Source organism: Convolutriloba macropyga, chromosome 1 (assembly GCF_964194025.1).
Source record: "Convolutriloba macropyga chromosome 1, txConMacr16.3, whole genome shotgun sequence".
NCBI lineage: Eukaryota > Metazoa > Xenacoelomorpha > Acoela > Convolutidae > Convolutriloba > Convolutriloba macropyga.
The window spans coordinates 56,230,854-56,250,890 of NC_134468.1; the positions used below are offsets into that span (position 1 = coordinate 56,230,854).

Consider the following 20,037-nt stretch of genomic DNA (forward strand, 5'->3'; position numbering starts at 1 on the left):
GAGCTGATGATGGTTCGACCATCACCAGGTCATCATCATCATCTTCTTCGTCGTCAATATCTATCACCTTTACTTCAACAGGCTGCGAAATTATTGCTTTTGGCTCCGAGGGAACAATTGTAACTGGACATGCAACTTTATCAACTGTAGGGGTCTCGGGCTTCGATGGTCTCAACTTGAAATCTGGTGGTCCATCTAGATAGCCCCAACATTCCAGAAATTCATCCAAATTTACTTTCTTACTCGATCGTGGACAACTTATCGGGTCCAAGAAACTAACGCCACCCATGCCATTCAGCGAAAGCATTCGAACCTTTTTGGAGTCATGTACTTTATCAACAGTTCCACACTGTGAGCACTTTTCATCCCCTTCCAGTTTTTGTTTAGAAGCTACAAGCCTTGAGGCTAACAACTTAAAAGGTTCATTCATTTGCCTCATCTTCTCAACACTAGCGAAGAGATCTTGCAAACTGCGATTCCCACTGAATGATTTTCCATTCCGTAAATTGTCCAGTATTTTGAGATTCTTATCCATTTTTTCCATCATTTTCTGTAACTCGGGTAAATTGGGGCCTGGTTCTTTATATTTTTTGTCTGCTTCGTCCAACTGAGCACAGCTGGTAGCAAATAACTTTTCGTTCGTAATCGTAACGGTTAGTGGAGCTGACATGGAAGTTTCAACATTTGCGGAAACAATAATCAATTCGTCAGACTTTTCCAAACTTTGCTCAGCACCGCATGACGTCATGGGAAATTGCTGCTGTGCATTCTCTACAGGCACGGATACTGAAGTGATTTCCACACCTGAACTGTTTCCATCAACCAAAATTGGTGGTAAAATGGACTCCTCAGGCTGCACATTCAAATGTATTTGTCCTGGTGGCTCTGAAACGATCGGCATATAATCCATTTTTGCAGTATTTAAATCATGTGCCTCACTCAGAAACGGCGTAGTTCCTTCATTATCAGAAGTCTGCTGGCTAACAAAGTCATGTCTAAGTTTATTTACATCCGGATTTCTGACTGGTGCTAAATTCAACGGCTCTGGGTCATTATCCTCAACCATATCATTGTTCACAAAACCAATTTCTGGGCTGACATCGCCGTGCTCCGGTTCCTGTTTACAGTGAACAAAATCTCCGGTTGAAACATCAGCGAAAACTGAATTTCCTTTCTGGTAATTCCCTGGTTGGTAGTTCGCTCTGATAAACGGCTGAAGGAAACCTTGATTAGAAATCATCTCTGTAACTTGTGCTGTTGTTTTACCTTGCAGGGCCATGACAACGGCAGTCCAGTCAACATTTTGGTCCAATCGATTTTGGTGTTGCTCCTTGTCCACTTGGTTTGGTTTAACAGTTGGTTCTATTTTGTTTGCTGATTGTGTATTTTGAAAGCCAAACGTTGTCTGATGGTATGGCGGTGGTGAATCATCACTGTCACTCAGATCTATGATTTCATGTGGCGACTGGTCATTGGAGGTTGGATTCATGCTTGAAACCTAGAAATCTTACAACTCATGCAGTAAACTATTCTCAACAATCTGTTGCCTACTCCGATTGTTACTGGTATCAAGCTCTTAAAGAAAATTTGATTTCCAAATCCACTGCCAATAAGCATTACAGAAGATCATACTTCGTTAAAGACTTATGTTTCAAATGCTTGCTTATTTGATCAAACTCTCTGAGTACATTTTTTCCACTCTTTAACAGACAAATAGAAATGTATATATTGACAAACCGTTTGAAAAAGGATCGACGAACGATAAATTTGACCTGACCTAGTTCTCGAGTTTATCCCGCTGATCAAATGAAAGACCCCGAACAAAACAAACGTTTTAACCGAACAGGACATTAAGTATAAAGGTCGGCAATGATAACTCCGTTAAGATAGGGCCTCATCTGCTCAATTTTTGTTTAACATTTTGTGTAATATAGGAAAAACATATAATAACAGTTATGCTTTGTAATTTGAGTAATTTGCGGTCTTCGTTCAATTGAAAGTAAAGTTGATGGCTTTGTGTTGATGGTTTTGAACAACTTGCAACTTTCTTTCCCAAGTCTGCCTCGTCGCTCTTCTCCATCTTTGATAAAATTCTAAGAATCTCGCCGCCTTCAGCGCCACTATTCTATTTATGATGGATGTATGAAACCTGTTTTGTTAGAAAAAAAAGCGGTTCATGTTTGGACTGAGTTAACATAGGTGACCTACGTCGTCAGCTAGCTAAGACCGCAAATTTTTTTAAAAAAATGCTCTAAATTGCTTCTCAAGAACTAATAACTGATTTGAAAAGACCAAAATACTTCGTTTCAACAAAATATCAGTTCATAACTTGGCAAAAATTGCTGCCAACAGTGAAACGCAAAGAGCTGCTTTAGAAAATGGAAAAAAGAGGGAAAAAAAGTCTCTCGTTCAGCTAACTTTTTAAACATATTTTTCTCTCTCAGAAAAAGGTGGAAACTTATTATTATATTGTCTGTCCTATTCACCCCTTGTCACAAGACTGGCCTACATCTTTCATTTGCCACGATTGGCATTTTCTGTTTGACAAAACCACCAGTTTTTTTTCAAAATTAACTATTAGAACTCCTCTAGAAATAAAAACCGTGATAGAATCAAAACAAGCGATTTCTACTAAATATGTAAAACAAAACTAAGCTCAATTTTATTTGCTTCCATTAATTTCGCTCCGTACTACCAGGCTTTAAGATTTCGCTGAATAACCTCATTAATAAAACATAACCAACTAACGTCAGGCGAATTGTTCTCGAACGAATGGCGAGTGGTTGGCAGCCTAAATGGGACTAAGAAGTTCTATAGTGGGCTTCAAATAACCACATTAGAGGTTAACATATACCACTATTAAGATTTAAAGTAAAAAATGACACCAGTTTCGGCGCACTTTTCATTTGACTTTTAGTATTAAATTGCCGCCAATTGAGTTCAGCTGCTTGAAATTGTGATTGAGAGAGAATTTTAGATCACGCGAAATGCAAAAAGTCAAGGGCGTAAAAGTCACTCGAAAAGTCAAAATTGTCAAGCGAAAATTTTGCATAAAAAAGACACACACGTTTACAATAATTGCTATGAACTACGTTCAAGAGCAATTAATAACTTACAACTCCTAAACTGACGCTATTTAAAAGGAGCTGTTTAAAGTGAATAGCAGTTCAGAGTTGACTGCGCTGACGTTCGGTGTTCCACTCATGAATGGTGTCCCGATTTTTCACCTCCTTTTTTATTTAACCCCCATCATTTCATCCCCATAATTAAGACCATGAACTTACTAAAATAACCACTTGGCTATGCCTCGCGGGCCTTCGCCATGCCCCAGCGGCCCGTTGGACTGAAACCATCACAACCGAACATTTAATTCATCCACTTTATCATAAAGAATGCATGCATGCATCATATGATTATTGGCGGGGTGAAATGATAGAAGTGTTAAATATGGGGTTAAGATATGCGTCATTAAATGAATTGGGGTGAAAAGAAGTAGAATCCTCATGAATATACCTAAATTATAAAATTTCTGGATTTTTTATGTATTAAGCTGCTTGCATTAGGATTTTGTTCCGTTGTATTTTTGCGACCGTTTTTCAATTCACTCGCCTAACTCAATAGTAAGTAAATGTTTAATTGCTTCACAAGACTTGAAACGTTTCAAATTGGTTTTCGTGTTCTGATGGTTTTGAACAACTTGCAACTTTCTTGCCCAAGTCTGCCTCGTCGCTCTTCTCCATCTTTAATGAAATTCTAACAATCCACCACCTTCTGAAGGCCACTATTTTATTTATGATGGATGTATGAAATCTGTTTTTGTTAGATAGTTCATGTTCGGACAGGGTTCATGTTCGGACTGGACTGGGTTTCACTAGTTGACCTTCTTCGTCAGCTATACTGATTCTCAGCTCTGCCTCATCTCATCTCCTCCACTAAGCGCAGTTCGCAGACGTTAAACTTTAATGTTTGTTCTAGCTGATCCCAGGTTACGACAATAAATTAAGAAAATTAGGCAGTATTGCTTTGCATTAGTTGAAAAAACGGTTAAACATAGCTGGCAGATTGCCAGAAAACAACCGCAGTGGATTCGTAGATCGGCAGTCTCAAAAAGTAATAACAAACCAACAAAGTAACTTTTATTAAATGCTGAGATGTTATAATTTAATGTCAGTTTTGAGAGTGGGGTAACTCACGTGTGACCAAAAATGTAATCACTCGAATGAACAAAAATTCTCTCCACTAAGAGTGAAAAATGACGTAACGCATGTAATTCAGTGAAATTGCATGAACGAATGAACAAAAAGCAGATTTGAAGATAGTGTGACTCATAGGGTCGTAATAAAAATCTTGAACTAAAAAACTAAAAAATCTTCATGAACTATAAAAGTACCAAGGATTTTGAAACAACAACAGGAAAATAACATAACAAAACTGATAGAAACTGATATAACATTCGATAAAATTTACATTTCGTTGCGCTTCCAAAAAAGCTATTCGCAAAAGACCCAATAAAACAAGTAATATGGAGCAAAATACAACAAATTGACCGAAAATTCATAAAGAAAACCGAGGAAAGGGAAAGGAGATTCTCTATTAAAATTCTCCACAAAACGCATAAATGCAACTTCCCAACCATTATTCTGAGGGAAATTTCAATTACATCTTTCGCATACCAGTCCCCTACCCAAAAAATGCCTGAGAAACATTAAAAAATTAGAAAATGCAAAGAACAAAAACCTGTGGAACTTATTAACAAATATAATTTATTTGAGTGAAAAGTGCCCATTTCAGCTTTCAATTCTCTTCCCTGTGATTAATCGGAGAACAATTTGCATAATTTCTGCTGGATCGATCAATCATTCAATACGCGCCAGAGAAACAGCAAAACCACAAAAAAAAATGCAAAGAACAAAAACCCCGAAATAAATTTATTTAATTTATTTCAGCTAGAAGTGCCACGTCTAGCCTTCTAATGTCACCTCATAGTACTGGCACCTATAGAATAATCTGTTACTAATAATGGACCAAGAAAACTACAGCAAGAAGAGTAAAATCAGAAGAAATGAACAAAAAACTTAAAACAGCCAAAAATTGGGAAAAATTTACTCTATTTTCTGAAGCAAAAATAAATCCTGATAATTATCCATCAAGACCAGGAAAACTGTTAGAACAACTAATTACCAAAACAATAAATAATTGAAGCGTACAAAAACTGCTAGAAAAACTTCTAGAAAACCGCTAGACATGGCAAAATGGTGAAGAATAGCTGCAAATTCAATCAAAGTGTAATATTCGGTTCAGATAGTCATAAAGGCTTCCAAACACACTATTACTAGTTTAGATAACTAAGAAAACAATTGAATGAAACAAAAATAGAGTTAAAACTGAAAAAAAACTGCTTTGAAAAGCCGCGTGTAATCATCAAATTTCGCTCTTACCAAAAATTTTTCTCAAAAAAATTTAAGCACCTAATTTTCTCGCTCTCTCAAAAACGATATAAACAGAAAAACACACTCTCTTCTTTCTGCTCTTCAATTCGTTCAGCCGTTTGACCTAAACACTTAGTTTTCACATTCGGCATTGTTTTACATCCTGTTTTAAATACACTCAAAAAATACCGACAAAAAATATGTTCCACCATAACTCCTCTTCGAGTCGTAAAAAAAATCAATAGGCCTATAACAGCCTCAGCTATCGCTTTGCGGCTATTAATAACATCAATTGCTCGGAAGTTTTTGGCTACAAGCAATAGATGCCAATCCTGGTAAACACGCACTCAAAAAATATTCCTATTCTGTCCTCTTGTTATGAAGCGAACCAGTTACCCTCTCTCGGTGACGTGGCAGAAAAGTTCAATCAATATTTTGTCAATGTACCTAATAATATTCGTCAGTCGATCAATAACGTGCCTCCTATTCCCATTCCAGACAATGACAAGTCTTTATATTTATACCCGGTCTCAACGTTTGAAGTTGAGGAGCTCATTGATAGCTTGGCTCACAAAGCATCATCTGGTGATGATGGCTTAAGTAATGTAATAATTAAATTATCAGCCCCTGTTACGGTTCGCTTCATGACACACATTATTAATTGTTCCTTCTCTCATGGCTTCTTCCCCGAATCGCTCAAGAACGCATAGATACTTCCTCTACACAAAGAAGGCAGTAAGTTAGAAGAAAATAACTACCGCCCTATTTCACTTTTAAATGTATGGAGTAAAATTTTTGAACGTGCTATGTATACAAGGTTATACTACTTTTTTGAGCGATTCGGGCTCCTCTCACCCTGTCAATTCGGCTTCCGAAATAGGCATAGTACCATCGATGCTTTAGTTGAGTTAACGGAGAAAATAAGGGAAAACTGGAATGTTAAGAACATAAGCTGCTTTTTTTGGATCTACGGAAGGCGTTTGATACACTTGATCACACAATTTTACTTTATAAATTAGAAAGATATGGAATAAGAGGTAATGTTTTGTGTTGGTTCAAATCTTATCTCGGGAGCCGAATGCAGAGAGTAGAAGTCAATTGCATTTCCTCGCAATGGTTGAAAGTACAACATGGAGTACCGCAAGGGTCTATACTAGGCCCCCTGCTTTTTCTTATCTACATAAATGACCTACCACTTCATTGTAAACATGCTCAAGTCCTCCTTTTTGCAGATGATACAAATCTTACGTTTCTTAATAAGTCCTGCGAGGAAGTGCAAAGAGAAATTGATAATGTTAAACACTGGCTGGATGCTAATAAACTTTGTTTGAATATTAATAAGACCATTCAATTGAATTTGAAGTCAAGCGAAAATAGGTTTGATATTGATAACAAGTACATTTCCATTGAGCCCGTATGTAAATATCTCGGCATTTTAGTTGACTTCAAATTTTCCTTTGTCTCTCATTTATCGGTGCTGAAATCGAGACTCTCTAAACAATGTGGTATTATTTCAAAACTTAGGCATTATTCCCCGCGTAACCAGCTTATTGATTATTATAAAACGAACGTAAGTTCTATTATCCAATATGGCATTCTAGTCTATGGGTGCAGCAGCTATAGCAACCTGTTGCCCATTTACAATTTACTAAAGAAAATACTTAGACTCATTTATTTCAGAAAAAAATCAGACAGTGCTAATGACATCTTTGTTAAAAATAATTTACTTAACATCTACCAGCTACATATATACGAGTTATTAAAGCTAGTTTTGAAGTCATTAAGTGGATTACATCGTGAAAGTTACCTTAATTCTTTGTTCTCGTTTTCGCCATCGAGACCTACGCGAAGTGCATCAAAAACATTACTAATGGAACCGTCTTGTAAGCGAATGATTGAAAAACGATCAGTTAAATTCAGAGCTTCGAAGCTCTTTAATACATTGAGTAAAGCCGATGTTCTTCCCTACAATATTATTGGATCAAATGAAAAAGTTATAAAAAGTTTTTATCATAAATTTAAGGATACATTTTTGGTTAATAATGATGATATAGTGAAATACATCTTTGAATAATTTTTCTAGGAAATTCTAAAGAAAACGACCCCTTGGATAAATGCTATCGGACATCTGCTTTCGGGATGGGATTTCTGTGAAAAAAAATGAGCTCTCAATTCCTTCTAGTTTCCGAGTTATCGCAGTTTTTTCAAAATTTTTAAATTTTTCCCACTAAAATTGCTTCTGAAAAACTTAGAAAAAATTTTTTTAAACCGAAAAATTTTGCAGGCCTATTTTATGCCTCCAGTAGGTTTAACGGGGTTTGATTAGGCTGCTGTTAAATTATGACGACTGCAGCAAAAATATTTTATAAGTTTTTGATTTTTTGAAGTCCATTTCGTTAATAACGATGATTTAGTGAAATACATCTTTGAATGTTTCTAGAAAATTCCTAAAAAAAGACGCCTTGGATAAATGCTATCAGACATCTGCTTTGGGGATGGGATTTCTGTGAAAAAATATGAGCTCTCAATTCCTTCTGGTTTCCGAGTTATCGCAATTTTTCAAAAATTTTTGAATTTTTCCGGCTAAAATTGCTTCTGAAAAACTTAAACTTTTTTTTAAACCGAAAAATTTTGGAGGCCTGATTTATGCCTCTAGTAGGTTTAACGAGTTTTGAGCTTTAATTAGGCTGCTGTTGATTTTTGTCGAATGTAGCAAAAATATTTTAAAATTTTCTAAATTTTTTAAATTTTTTTTTCCATTTCTTCATTTTTCTGTTTTTGTTATCATAGGAACTTCTTTGTTGAAATAGTCCTACTGCCTAGTTTACAGAGTCTCTAAGGGCAGGGCGTGTGGGTTTAAATACCCCGTTGCCTGTCCACTTTGATCATGTTTGTACGAGTCAATATTTACGTTTATTTTTGTACTTGCTGTTACTTATTTGGTACTTGATCAAAGAAATAAATTCTTTCTTTCTTTCTTTCTTACACACTTGTTCATTGATTCCTTGATTCTCAGCATGACTTCAAAAGCTAAAAGTTAGAAAGCACATGCGCTAACTGCGAGCTAATTTCACACATCCAGATCAAGCTTTGGCGGGTAATTCACAATATTTATTTGAGCTGATTTACTATATATATTTGCCACCCATAATACAACAATAGTGAATTAACTTTCAAACTGCTGCGTATTTCTGCGTGCCCCTCTAAACTCGTCAATACTCTTCTCTTGGGGTTGGAACAATGAAAATTAAACATCACCGACAACCCAGGGGAGGCAGGGGAGAATACAGAAGGGGGATCCAAACTGTAAACTCAAAATTTACCTTCAAATTATTCATATGCTAAGAGACTATTAAGAGTACTAAACAGACCTGAAATGCCCTCGGGCTTTGCAAGCTTTGAAAAGTCAGAGCGTCAGGCGAAACATCGATCAAACTAAAATCGCATAAGAAGTCCAACAGAATCCAAACACGTTGATCATATAAACGAGCTCTTATAGTGAAGGAAAATTTTGCTCAGATAGGAACGATTCTTGGTAATTTATCGAGCAATCAATAGCCGTCCACACAACGAAGTCCAGATGCTTTTAGATTACGGTTGTTTAGATTTTGGATCTACAACTCAAATTGCGTGATTAGGAGAACAATTTCGTACTCAATATTGATAGTTGAGTAACTCAGAATTTAAGTTGTCTATTAAAACAAGCTAAGTTTAAACTTTATTACCAAAAGAAGCCAGGTAAATTCAGTTGCACAGGAAAAAGCATTAAACAAAATCCCCATTTTATAGTATGAAATAATTACATTACGTACGCACTCACGTGCCGGAAACATTTTTTAACAATGGAGCTTTGATGTTGAGCAACAATCAAATTTAGAAGTTATTAGAATTCCAGGCGCCTGAGAAAGTGTCACTACTTTTGCTCTCGGCTAACTTCTGTAAATTATTGCATAGCTGCTGGGTTCGGAATTGAAGACCTCGCACTTTGTCCAGGACCTGCTGGTATATGGACACGTCTACAGTTCCCATCAAAACATGTCCCTTCTGGGAGTCAATTTTGGCGTCCATCCTTGCATCCCTAATCAAGTTCACAATCCACTGTTCGGCCTGGTCTGGTACCATGTTAAGTTTGTCAGCCAGCATGTCTATAGAGATAACTTGGTGAATACGACAGAACATCTCGAAGATATACAGTCTTGCATTCTCCATAAAATCCTCCGTACACGCAGTTGAAAAGAAGTCATTTGTGATCACCGCCTCACATTCCTGAACATTCAACATTTTGAGATTATAAATTGTCTCCTAATTAGTCCTAATGATTGGTCCTAATTCCCTGTATTATTAACTCGCAGCCAGAAAATTTTCGATCATTTTCATCAGAGCCGATTACAACTTTAAGCCAATAGCTATGCATGATACGAACGTCGTAGAGATGTGCACTAAATCAAACTATCTTCTAATTGGACTGCATTTATATTAAAGCTCGTGGATTATCCAAAATTTTCACTCAAAATTTTTGCACTAAAATATTAGCTGAAGTTGGTGAATTCAATTACAACTTAGACTTAGACCAATTAGACAGGGACTATTTTCAGCCACATGAGGTTCAAGTAATAAATATGGCAAGTAGTTCAAGGCAATTAGTATCGTGAAAAGATATTTCGCGAAAAGTCAAATGAAAATTAGGGTTGGCATGTCAACCAAGGACGTTTCCCTGTGACTTTTCTCTCAATTTTTAACCTTGAGCTTCTTCTGTGCTCCATCGAAATCATAGTCCACAAAAAGACATGAGACGAACTCGGTAATTGGATCCTTGTAAGCGTAACTCTCTTGCTCTATAATCTTTACCAGATCTTTCATAACATTGCGCCTCCTCTTGTTTGCAATGACAGCCACCGACAGGTACCTGAAAAGCATGCAATCCATGGAATCTACACGCAACATAGCCGGCAGATTGCCGGAATAGCTGCGAAATAGACCTGCCTGCCTTATAATAGAGATAGAACAGATACAGATCTAAACTGAGAAAATCGACGCCCCTCAAAAAACTAGGTAAAAAACATTCAGCTATAAATTAATGAAGCTTGTTAAAATTCATTCCGCATAAGCCTCTTATTAGGGACTTTTACTGCACATATGAGTTCCTTTGACCTTAAACAAATTCAAATTAAACTTAAGTTTTAAAGTGCAAAAGTCATTTTGAGTGAGGTAAGACACGTATGATCAAAATCTAATCACGCAAATAACCTAAAAACTTTTGCAAAAGCGAGTGAGAACGGACGTCACGCGCGTAAATGCCGTTAGTGAGGGGAAGAAGTCATTCAGAAAAATTGCCTTTTTCAGCTTTGCTGTGTGAACAAATGTAAAACGAAAAAAGAGCGTCAGACGACGAAACAAAAAACATAGCCGCAAGAATTCCGGGAGCGACTCGAAGCGTCAGAACTTTACTTACAAAACCGTAATTGCAACGGAAGCAACTACCTTTTGTATTAAACCATTAACTCTCTACCCAGGTCTGCTCTAAAAATTGGTGAAGCTTAAACCGCTGTCAACAAGAGAAACAAAATGCAGCAAAAATTTACATCATTGAAAACGTTTGGTAACGTTAAAAAACCGAAATAATTAAAGTGGTCAAAAAAGTGATAGACTGAAAAAGCTCACAAGGCTATCAATTGCTCTCAAATAATTCATGATTTTATTCTGAAAAAGATCGCGAAAGCAAACGGCAGATAATAATCTTAGAAACAAAGTTAAATCTTTCCAAAACAGAGAGCTCAAATTTAAGAATCAGAGAACACCTATAATTACACTTCTAATCACTGCAATTAAGACAAAAAACAAAATAGACTTGTTCCTTGTTGTACATATGCTAGACAACATGATTTCGTACTAATTCAAAAATTAAATTGATCATAGAAAAGACAAACAGCAGAAGAATATTCGAAGGCAAAAAACCTTTTAATTTAATATCAAGGCCGGAAGAAAGTTGCAGCAAATAATCTTAAACGGATATTGCGGAAAAAGCCTGCTATCAAACTCTCAGTACTGCCTTATGTTGAATGAAATCAAATGCAAACAAAAGAAATGACGAAAATCTAAGAAACAGCTGAAATCATTCATTTTTAACAACTGAAAAAATCAATATACCGAAAATAAACGTATGTGCCAGGACAAAGATAGAAATATAGTAACTAAAATGTGAAGAATATGAGCACAATGTAGGGAACACCGTAATAAAAACACATTCTTGATTTTTGAAAGTTAAAAATCAATAAAAAAATTCAAGAAAAACGAATACATTTCATTCTTCAGCGTTCAGGACATATAAAAGATAACTAATCATCCAATACAAAGATCTATTCTCCTCAGGAGAACAAAAAATAGGAAAAAACTGAACTCACAAATACGAAAAATTGAAACATTTTGCAAAAAAAATGGTCAAAAAACTTTTAAGACAGCATTTATGAAAAAGTTTTAACTGTTTTTCAAAAACCTAACGCCAAAAAATGATTGATATTTGATTGAAACGAAATTAAAGTCCCTCATTTCGCACAAAACCACTATTTCTAGAAAATACAACCAAAATACAAACAAAAAAACTGACGAAAATCGGAAAAAAACTACCAAATCGGATTAGCATATGTAAATTTTATAAAACAAAATTACATCGAGGGAGAAAGAGGCGTTGAATATATGAATTATCAAAGAGAAGTTGACATATTAATTGATTTTTGACAAAAAGACGGTTAAAAGATCCAAAAATGAAGAAATTAATAGAAAAAAAGCCAAGAATTACCTAAAAAATCAAGAAATATGTGCCAAATTTCAACTTGAAACGCATTTTCAGGCTCTGCAAAACACTGTGTAATCAATTTCCGAGGTTGACATTTCAATATAGTATCGAATAAACTTTATTTCTATAAGAAACCAAATTAAAAGCAAAAAAAATTGGGCCACTTAGTCCAAAAAACGGCTGAAAACGGTTATCTATATGTGCCATGCAGTTAAAAACTTTTGAAAGTCAAAAAGTTATTCACTAAATGAAGCGCATGATGAAAAAACTTCTCTCGCTTAGCCAAAATCTGTTCAGCGAGACAGGTTTCCTCACTTTTGCTTTCAGGTCAAAATGCCGCGTGAACAAACTTACTTCCTGTAAAAAAAAACCGAGAGAAAACCAATACTCCTATTCGAGTTGTAAAAACCAAGAGCACCACAATATAGCTCCGCTCAGCTTACAGCTTCGCAGCTATAATAAACATAGCAGATTATTAAACTGAAAAATACATGTTTAACCCATTTTGAATAACAGCTGGCAAATTACCAGAAAAAAACCTGCCATAGCTTTGTAGAAATGTCTCAAACATAGCCGGCAGATTGCCGGAAAGTAGCCGCGATAGACGCTTGTAGCTTTACATGAATTTAAACAACTAAGGAAATAAAATAGACATATCGACCACCAGTCCTTTAATAGACCACTAGACTTTTTGGGTTAGCTTCGGACTGTCATTTTTATGAGACACATAAGCTCTAATGAGGCTTTTCAAAATTAATATTCGAAATCAAAAACTCAAGACTCTAATAATCAAAAATTAGGTCATATATGTTTGGCACTACTTAGATGCACACTATTGATCTTTAATTAGTAAATGTTCATACGATTTAAAGTTCCATACGTGAGTTCAGAAGTCACTTTTTTGAGTGAGATAAGTCATTGGAAAAGTCAATTCCAAGAAGTCAGGGTAAGACGAAACAAAAATCTGTTAGACGAAGTAAAAAAAACATAGCAAGACAAGTTCTGACGTACAATTCAAAGAATTTTCAATGACTAAACAAAAAACTAGACATAGAACGGACTATGAGTAAATTGGGAAAACCATTTCTGAAAAAACATCAGATCAAAAAAATTTTAAATAAAAAAAACATGTCAAAATTCCGCATGTGAACAAAAACCACTAGCGAGAAATGGAAATTTGGTTCAAACAAAAAAATTAGGCCTAGAATAAACTATGAATGGGTTGGATAATTCTGCCAAAGAATTCGGTACAAAAAAAATGAGCTTGGTATCACTGGCTGTACAAAAAATTTGACTACAAAATAAACATAACAGTACAAGTCCTGAATTACAATTCAAAAAATGTCATTGAGTAAAAAACTAGGCCTAAAAAGGAATAAGAATAGATTTATAAAACAATTCATACAAAAACCCGACAAAAAAACTCGAAGAAACAGTAAACAAAAGTCCAATTGCAAGATATAAACACAAAAAACAACTGTCGAGAAATCAGCTTGTTGAAACACCGTTTTTTCACTCTACTCAATAAAATTTAAGAAAAGTAAAAAAACTCTAGCCAGAAAACCAGTAGCTTATTTGCTCCACTTCCTATTTCGGCGTAACCAAAATCATTACTCCAACTTGACTTCAGAAATCACTAAAATGCGTAAACAAATCTTAAACAAAAACAGTTGGAAGACTACTGTCCTCATTAACTTTAAAAAATTGATTTTACTATATAGAAAATTAATCTTTCGAATTTTTTGTGAAACAATAAAACAAACGCTGAACAAAAGTCACAACAAAAACTAAAAGCGAAAAAATAGGCATCTACATAGAGTTCCAATAGACAGGAAAACAAAGGGACTAACATCGGACAACTGGCTCTCGAGCGACAGGTGAGGCAATTTAACTCAAATGCGATGCTTAAAAATTTATGTGTACAAAAATTCCGAAAGCCAAGAGGATCAAAACCACGACCTCTGGCTTCCCAAAATTAGTTTTTAACTACTGTTAGCCACTCGTACTTTCCTATCTTACAACCACTTCTGTTTTTGCAAAACTTAATTTCTGAATATGAGCAATTTAGATCGCGCAAAAATCAAGAAGTCACGCGTGAAGAAGTCACTCCAGAAGTGAAATCTAATAAATGTTCTTGGAGAAAAATGCAAAAACGGTCAAGCAAAAATTTTGCACAAAAAAGACATTACAATAAATGCTTCAAACTTGGTTTGAGAGCAATTAATAAATGTTATATAATATTACTCTCACCTCACTAACAGTCTAGCACTAGCGGGATTAAAACTTTTGAAGAGCTAATCCATTAGTCGCAAAAGTATCGACTAGTGCACAAACGAACCAACTTTTCCGCAAATCAGTTAATGCCAAATCCTCTAAAGGATACGCTCCGGATTTGCGCTTTCTGATCATTAAAAAATAGAACGAACTCCATGAAAGAAGCAAAAAATTGTACAAACAAAAACTATCGGACCAATTTGATGCTTTAGAAATTGTAAACAAATTGATAATCCATAATTAAAAGTAACATAGCCGGCAGATTGCCGGAATAGCTGCGAAATAGATTTGCGTGCCGTAAAATACAGATGGAAAAAGATACAGAAGTGAGATGATAATAGTTATCGCCGCCGCCTATAAAACTTACAAGTTTATTTCAAAGGAGGTTGTTTTTGGGTGCAAAAAAATTTTCCCTGTCGCGTCTCGAACCGGCGATCTCCGGATTAACAGCCAGTCGCCTTAACCACTCGGCTGTCGGACCATACAATCTGTTTTCTTACAATCAACTTTGTTTTAGGAACAGATTCTGTTTCTGAATAACCGCAATTTAGGTCACGCAGAAAGCGTGAAATCAAGCCCGAAAAAGCTATTTAAGCAGTGACGAGACAGAATGTTCTAGAACAAATGTAAAACGAAAATGAAGCGTCAGACGACGAAACAAAAAACATAGCCGGAAGAATTCCGGAAGCGACTCGAAGCGTCAGAACTTCACATAAAAAACCGTAAATGCAGCGGAAGCAATTACTATTTGTAATAAACCATTAACTCGTTACCTCCCCAGGTCTTTTCTAAAAATTGGTGACTTAAACCACTGTCACCAAGAGAAACAAAACGCAGAAAAAATTTATACTATTGAAAATGTTTGGTAACGTTAAAAAAGTCCGAAATAATTAACATGGTCAAAATACTGATAGGCTGAAAAAGCTGACAGGTCTATCAATTGCCCTAAAATAATTCATGATTCTAATCTCAAAGATCACGAAAGCAAACGGCAGATAATAATCTTAGAAACTAAGTTGAATCTTTTCAAAAAGGAAAGCTCAAACTAAAAAATTAGATAACCACTACAATACACTATTAATCACTGCAATTAAGACAAAAAACAACACACACTTCTTCTTTGTTGTACATATGCTAGACAATATGATTTCATACTAATTCAAAAATTAAATTGATCATAAAAAGACAAGCAGCAGAAGAATCTTTAAAGGCACAAAATCGTTTAAGTTAAAACCCAGGTCGGAAGAAATTTGCAGTAACCATTAATAATTGTAAATTTTGGAGACGGCTTGATAGCAGACTCTCTGTACTTCCTTATGTTGAATGAAATCAATTGCAAACCAAAGAAATGACGAAAATCTAAGAAAACTGAAATCATTCGAATTTTTAACAACTGAAAAAATTAAAATATGGAAAATAAATGTAGGTTCCAGCACAGACCTAGAATGATACTAACTATAATATGAAAAATAAGGACACAATGTAAGGAACACCGTAACAAAAAGACAGTCTTGATCTTTGAAAGTTAAAAATCAAAATAAAAAATCAAGAAAAACGAATATATTTCATTGTTCAGCATTTGAGACATAAAAAAGATAACGAGCCATCCAATACAAACATCTATCCTCCTGAAGAGAACAAAAATATAGGAAAAAGCAGAATTCAAACATACGAAACATTGAAACACTTTGCAAAAAAAATGGTCAAAAAACTTTAAGACTGCATTTGAAAAAGTTGTAACTGTTTTTCAAAAACTTAACGTCAAAAAAGGATTGAACTTTTATTGAACCGAAATTAAAGTCCCTCATGTAGCACAAAAAGACTATTTCTAGAAAGTGAAACCAAATTAGAAACCAAAAAACTGAAAAAAAAATTGGAAAAAACTACCAAAATCGGATTAGCAAATGTACAATTTTATAAAACAAAATTACATCTAGGTAGAAAGAGGCGTTGAGTATATGAATTATCAAAAAGAAGTTGCCATATTAACTGATTTTTGACAAAAAGACGGTTAAAAGATCCAAAAATGAAGAAATTAATAGAAAAAAAGCCAAAAATTAACTAGAAAATCAAGAAATGTGTGCCAATTTTGAACTTGAAACGCATCTTCAGGCTCTGCAAAACACTGTGGTATCAATTTCCGAGGTTGACATTCCAATAGAGCATCGAATAAAAATAAATTCCACAAAAAACCAAATTACAAGCAAAAAAAAATTGGGCCAATTAGACGAAAAAACGGCTAAAAACGGTTATGTATATGTGCCATTCAGTCAAAAACTACTTTCATCGTCAAAAAGTCATTCACTAAACGCGGCGCATGATCAAAAAAACTTCTTTCGCTCAGAAAAAATTAGTTCACGCGGCAATTTTACTCACTTTCGCTTTTAGGTCAAAACAGCGTCTGAACCAATAGTACTTCCGGTAAAAAAAAAAACCTTAAGAAAACCAATACTCCTCTTCGAGTCGTAATAAAAACCAAGAGCACCGCAATATAGCTACGCTCAGCTTACAGCTTCGCAGCTATAATAAACAATAATTGCAACGAACTTTGTTCGAGAGCAATTAAAAATCAAGAAATTTTTAAATAAATCAATACTTTCGTAAACTTCCATACGTACATAAAAACCTTGCTATCATTTTGCTAATTTAATTAATAAACTGCAACAGATGAATGTTAAGTTAATGGTCACCTCAGAATGTGTGGGCACTGTGTCTGGATGGCATTGAGGTACTGCTGGTCACTGACTAGACAATGGTCGATCAAAAGATCTCTTCCCTTCGGATGGTTGAAGTACACAAACAGACCCCAGTGGATAAGCCATGTTCTCTGCTGCAATGACTGCAGAGGATTGGCAGTTGCTAGAAAGATTAAGACTTCAGTTCATTTTCGAAACATTTACAGAGTACTGCAAAACTGTATTTATAGAGTACCTGAGTTCTGCTCAATGATTGTTCTGAGACGCTTCAGATCATCTAGGGCTGGATCCCAGGTCTGGTTGAGAATGTGACAGGCCATGGTGCCCCAAATGACACTCATGCTGTATTTGTCACTAGAAGGAGCCAGAGCTCCGTATAAGTCCAGGAACTGGATGGCTTGTTGATAATTGCCAGTGTCGTATTGAAGCTTGCCATAGTGGTAGAGCTCATGTACTGCATCCACTGCATCTTCTTGCAATTCACGATGCAATGTCTCCAGGTCCAGATTGATCTCTGTTGCATAACATTGCAAATTGATATCAGAATTAAGTATCTTCAGGAGGTCAAATAAGTTAACCGCAATTTGGACTCGGTTCAGTTGCATTCATCTCAAAAATGGTCAGGTCTTTTCCGCATCAAATTCAAAAATACATAGCTAATGAATGTGCTAGGACTAGCTAACTCTGTATGAAATACATTCGGGTATATTAGTCAGACCAAGTTAACGTATCTTCTTACATGAATCTGAAGCAAAGTGGTATAAATCAACATACATTCCCCGCCCTCTAACTACCTTCATCATCCTGTAGCTTGGCAATTGCAGTCACAACATTGCTTATAGCTCCCTCCCTCTCTCTGTACTCGGCGATAATAGCCTCTTTCTTCTTGTGCAACTCATCGGGAATTTTCTCACCCATTGAATCATAGATTTCCAGCACAGCGTCAATCATCTTAGTTCCCATCAGCAGTTCCGTCTTCGCCTAAAAACACAATTTGCTACTTTTCAAAGCTATTATTTTCAATTTCAGTGTTCCCAAATACGTGTTCATATTTTGTTTTAACTAATCCTTTGAACATAACAAGAATGTATTTCATTAGTGTCAGCAAAATTGCTATGCATGACGGATTAATGCAAAATTGTAATCTTTGTCATCGTTTCCTCAATATGCGTTAGAAAATCCTAGAAATTTAGCAGAATGGTAGATAATAAAAGCAATTTCAAGTTCAGGAACTCGGCAAAATGTTACAAATTTCTTTGGTGTTCATAATTAAAGATCTACAAATCTTATTACAACGCTGATAAATACAAAAAAGTTTACTAAGTTTACATGTTAAAAAGGTATACTTGATATCGTTTTGAGGCCCTATTAATATCGTTTTCGGCTATCCCTTTTGACCCCAAAAAGTTCAACAAAAAATACTTTGTCACAGCACATGCCTTATCGTTCGACCACGTAGCTCTCCGTCGCTATTAACGGTTTTGCTGTTTTTGTTACTACCTGAACTACATGAAAATCAGTTCTCAGGGAAGAAAACTTTCCAATAGAAGAGAACTTTGTTACAAAAGGTGCTTTTGTCAAACTGGCAACCCATAGAAAAAAATAGTTATCCGAGTGTTGAGGCTCCAGTTATCAAAATGGTAACAAAATGTTAAATTTTGATGGAAAATATGCACTTTTTGGAATTTTTCTAATCTAGCAAAACAAATTCAAAATTTAGACTTCATTGAAACATTTGCTAATCTTAGCTTTCAGCCATGAGAAATTAAGACACTGGACAATTTTTAACTGTCAAAACCAAGATTTGATTAAACAAAGTAATTTCTCGGCATGACACATCTATTTTACCGCGAGTAACCAGACAATTCTGTCAATAGTAATGCGTATCATGGAACATAATATACCTTCAGTATGTGCTCTTCTTTATAGATGTCCTTGCCACTCAGAAACTCCAGGAAGGGAATGATAAGTTGACGGTCGAAAAAGGGAGTCAGCAAATGAGTGATGTCATGATGATTGTTATTGTCAATCGTCGCCATAACTTGACTCTGGAGTAAAAATCATTCATTCTAGTTGCCATGTATTTACCACTCAGGGTAACAAACATTCAACTATAACCAGGACCTTACAGTTTAATGCCCTGTCTTGGCTTTTGTAACTTGAAAACTAAAAGATGGCAATTGAGAAAAGCAAAATTACAATCAAATATTAAATTATTTTATTCCCATGTTTGCAATGATTATTTCATATTTACACAGATCAAGCAAGTTTGAACGCCTTGTTGCTGCCGTCATACCACGCTTTGTAATTTTGGACATTATTCATTGATTTGACATTGAACAGTTCCAATCTACAGAACAGAACCAAGTCAACAACTGTCATCGCAGTTCCCTCTCTTTCGGCCAAGTATTTTCTGAAGTAAGCAGTAAGCTGCTGAAGATTGTGACAACTATAAGCACGGTCCAGACTGACATCAATAGACAACAGATCCAGAGCAGACATTTGCTCGTTATACAGCTCAGGTGAGAAAATTCGGCATAGGTATCGAGTGATATTTGCCTCTCCAACAATTGGTTGGCTGCTAACAGCACTCATGAATAGTGCACAATGTGAAGTACTACCTCCAAAAGTTTTCATATTTCGAGTTGCAATCAGAGAAATTTTCACATGAGCATTGTTATTATCAACGTTGTGCAGTTCTTGCACTAAATCCAAGTCATCAGCCGTCAGAGAAGAATGACGATAACATTTGAGTGCAATTGTTGTTGTGCACTCATTGATTAAAGCATTTATTACACCAGACAAAAGCTGTGCGCGATCAGGAGAACATTGAATCACCAAGTCC

At 35.5% G+C, this 20,037-nt stretch overlaps 1 protein-coding gene across 1 annotated transcript; it reads right to left on the reverse strand.

The window, feature by feature from the left end:
* Positions 1-9,134: 9,134 nt before the first annotated feature.
* Positions 9,135-19,270, reverse strand: LOC142340569 (eukaryotic translation initiation factor 3 subunit E-like). The gene is made up of 6 exons (XM_075391234.1): positions 19,097-19,270; positions 17,987-18,173; positions 17,428-17,706; positions 17,187-17,355; positions 10,170-10,335; positions 9,135-9,695 (listed from the first exon to the last, which is right to left on the reverse strand). Exons 1-6 carry the CDS (start codon positions 19,229-19,231, stop codon positions 9,303-9,305), a joined length of 1,329 nt encoding a protein of 442 aa, XP_075247349.1. The 5' UTR covers positions 19,232-19,270; the 3' UTR covers positions 9,135-9,302.
* Positions 19,271-20,037: the final 767 nt, after the last annotated feature.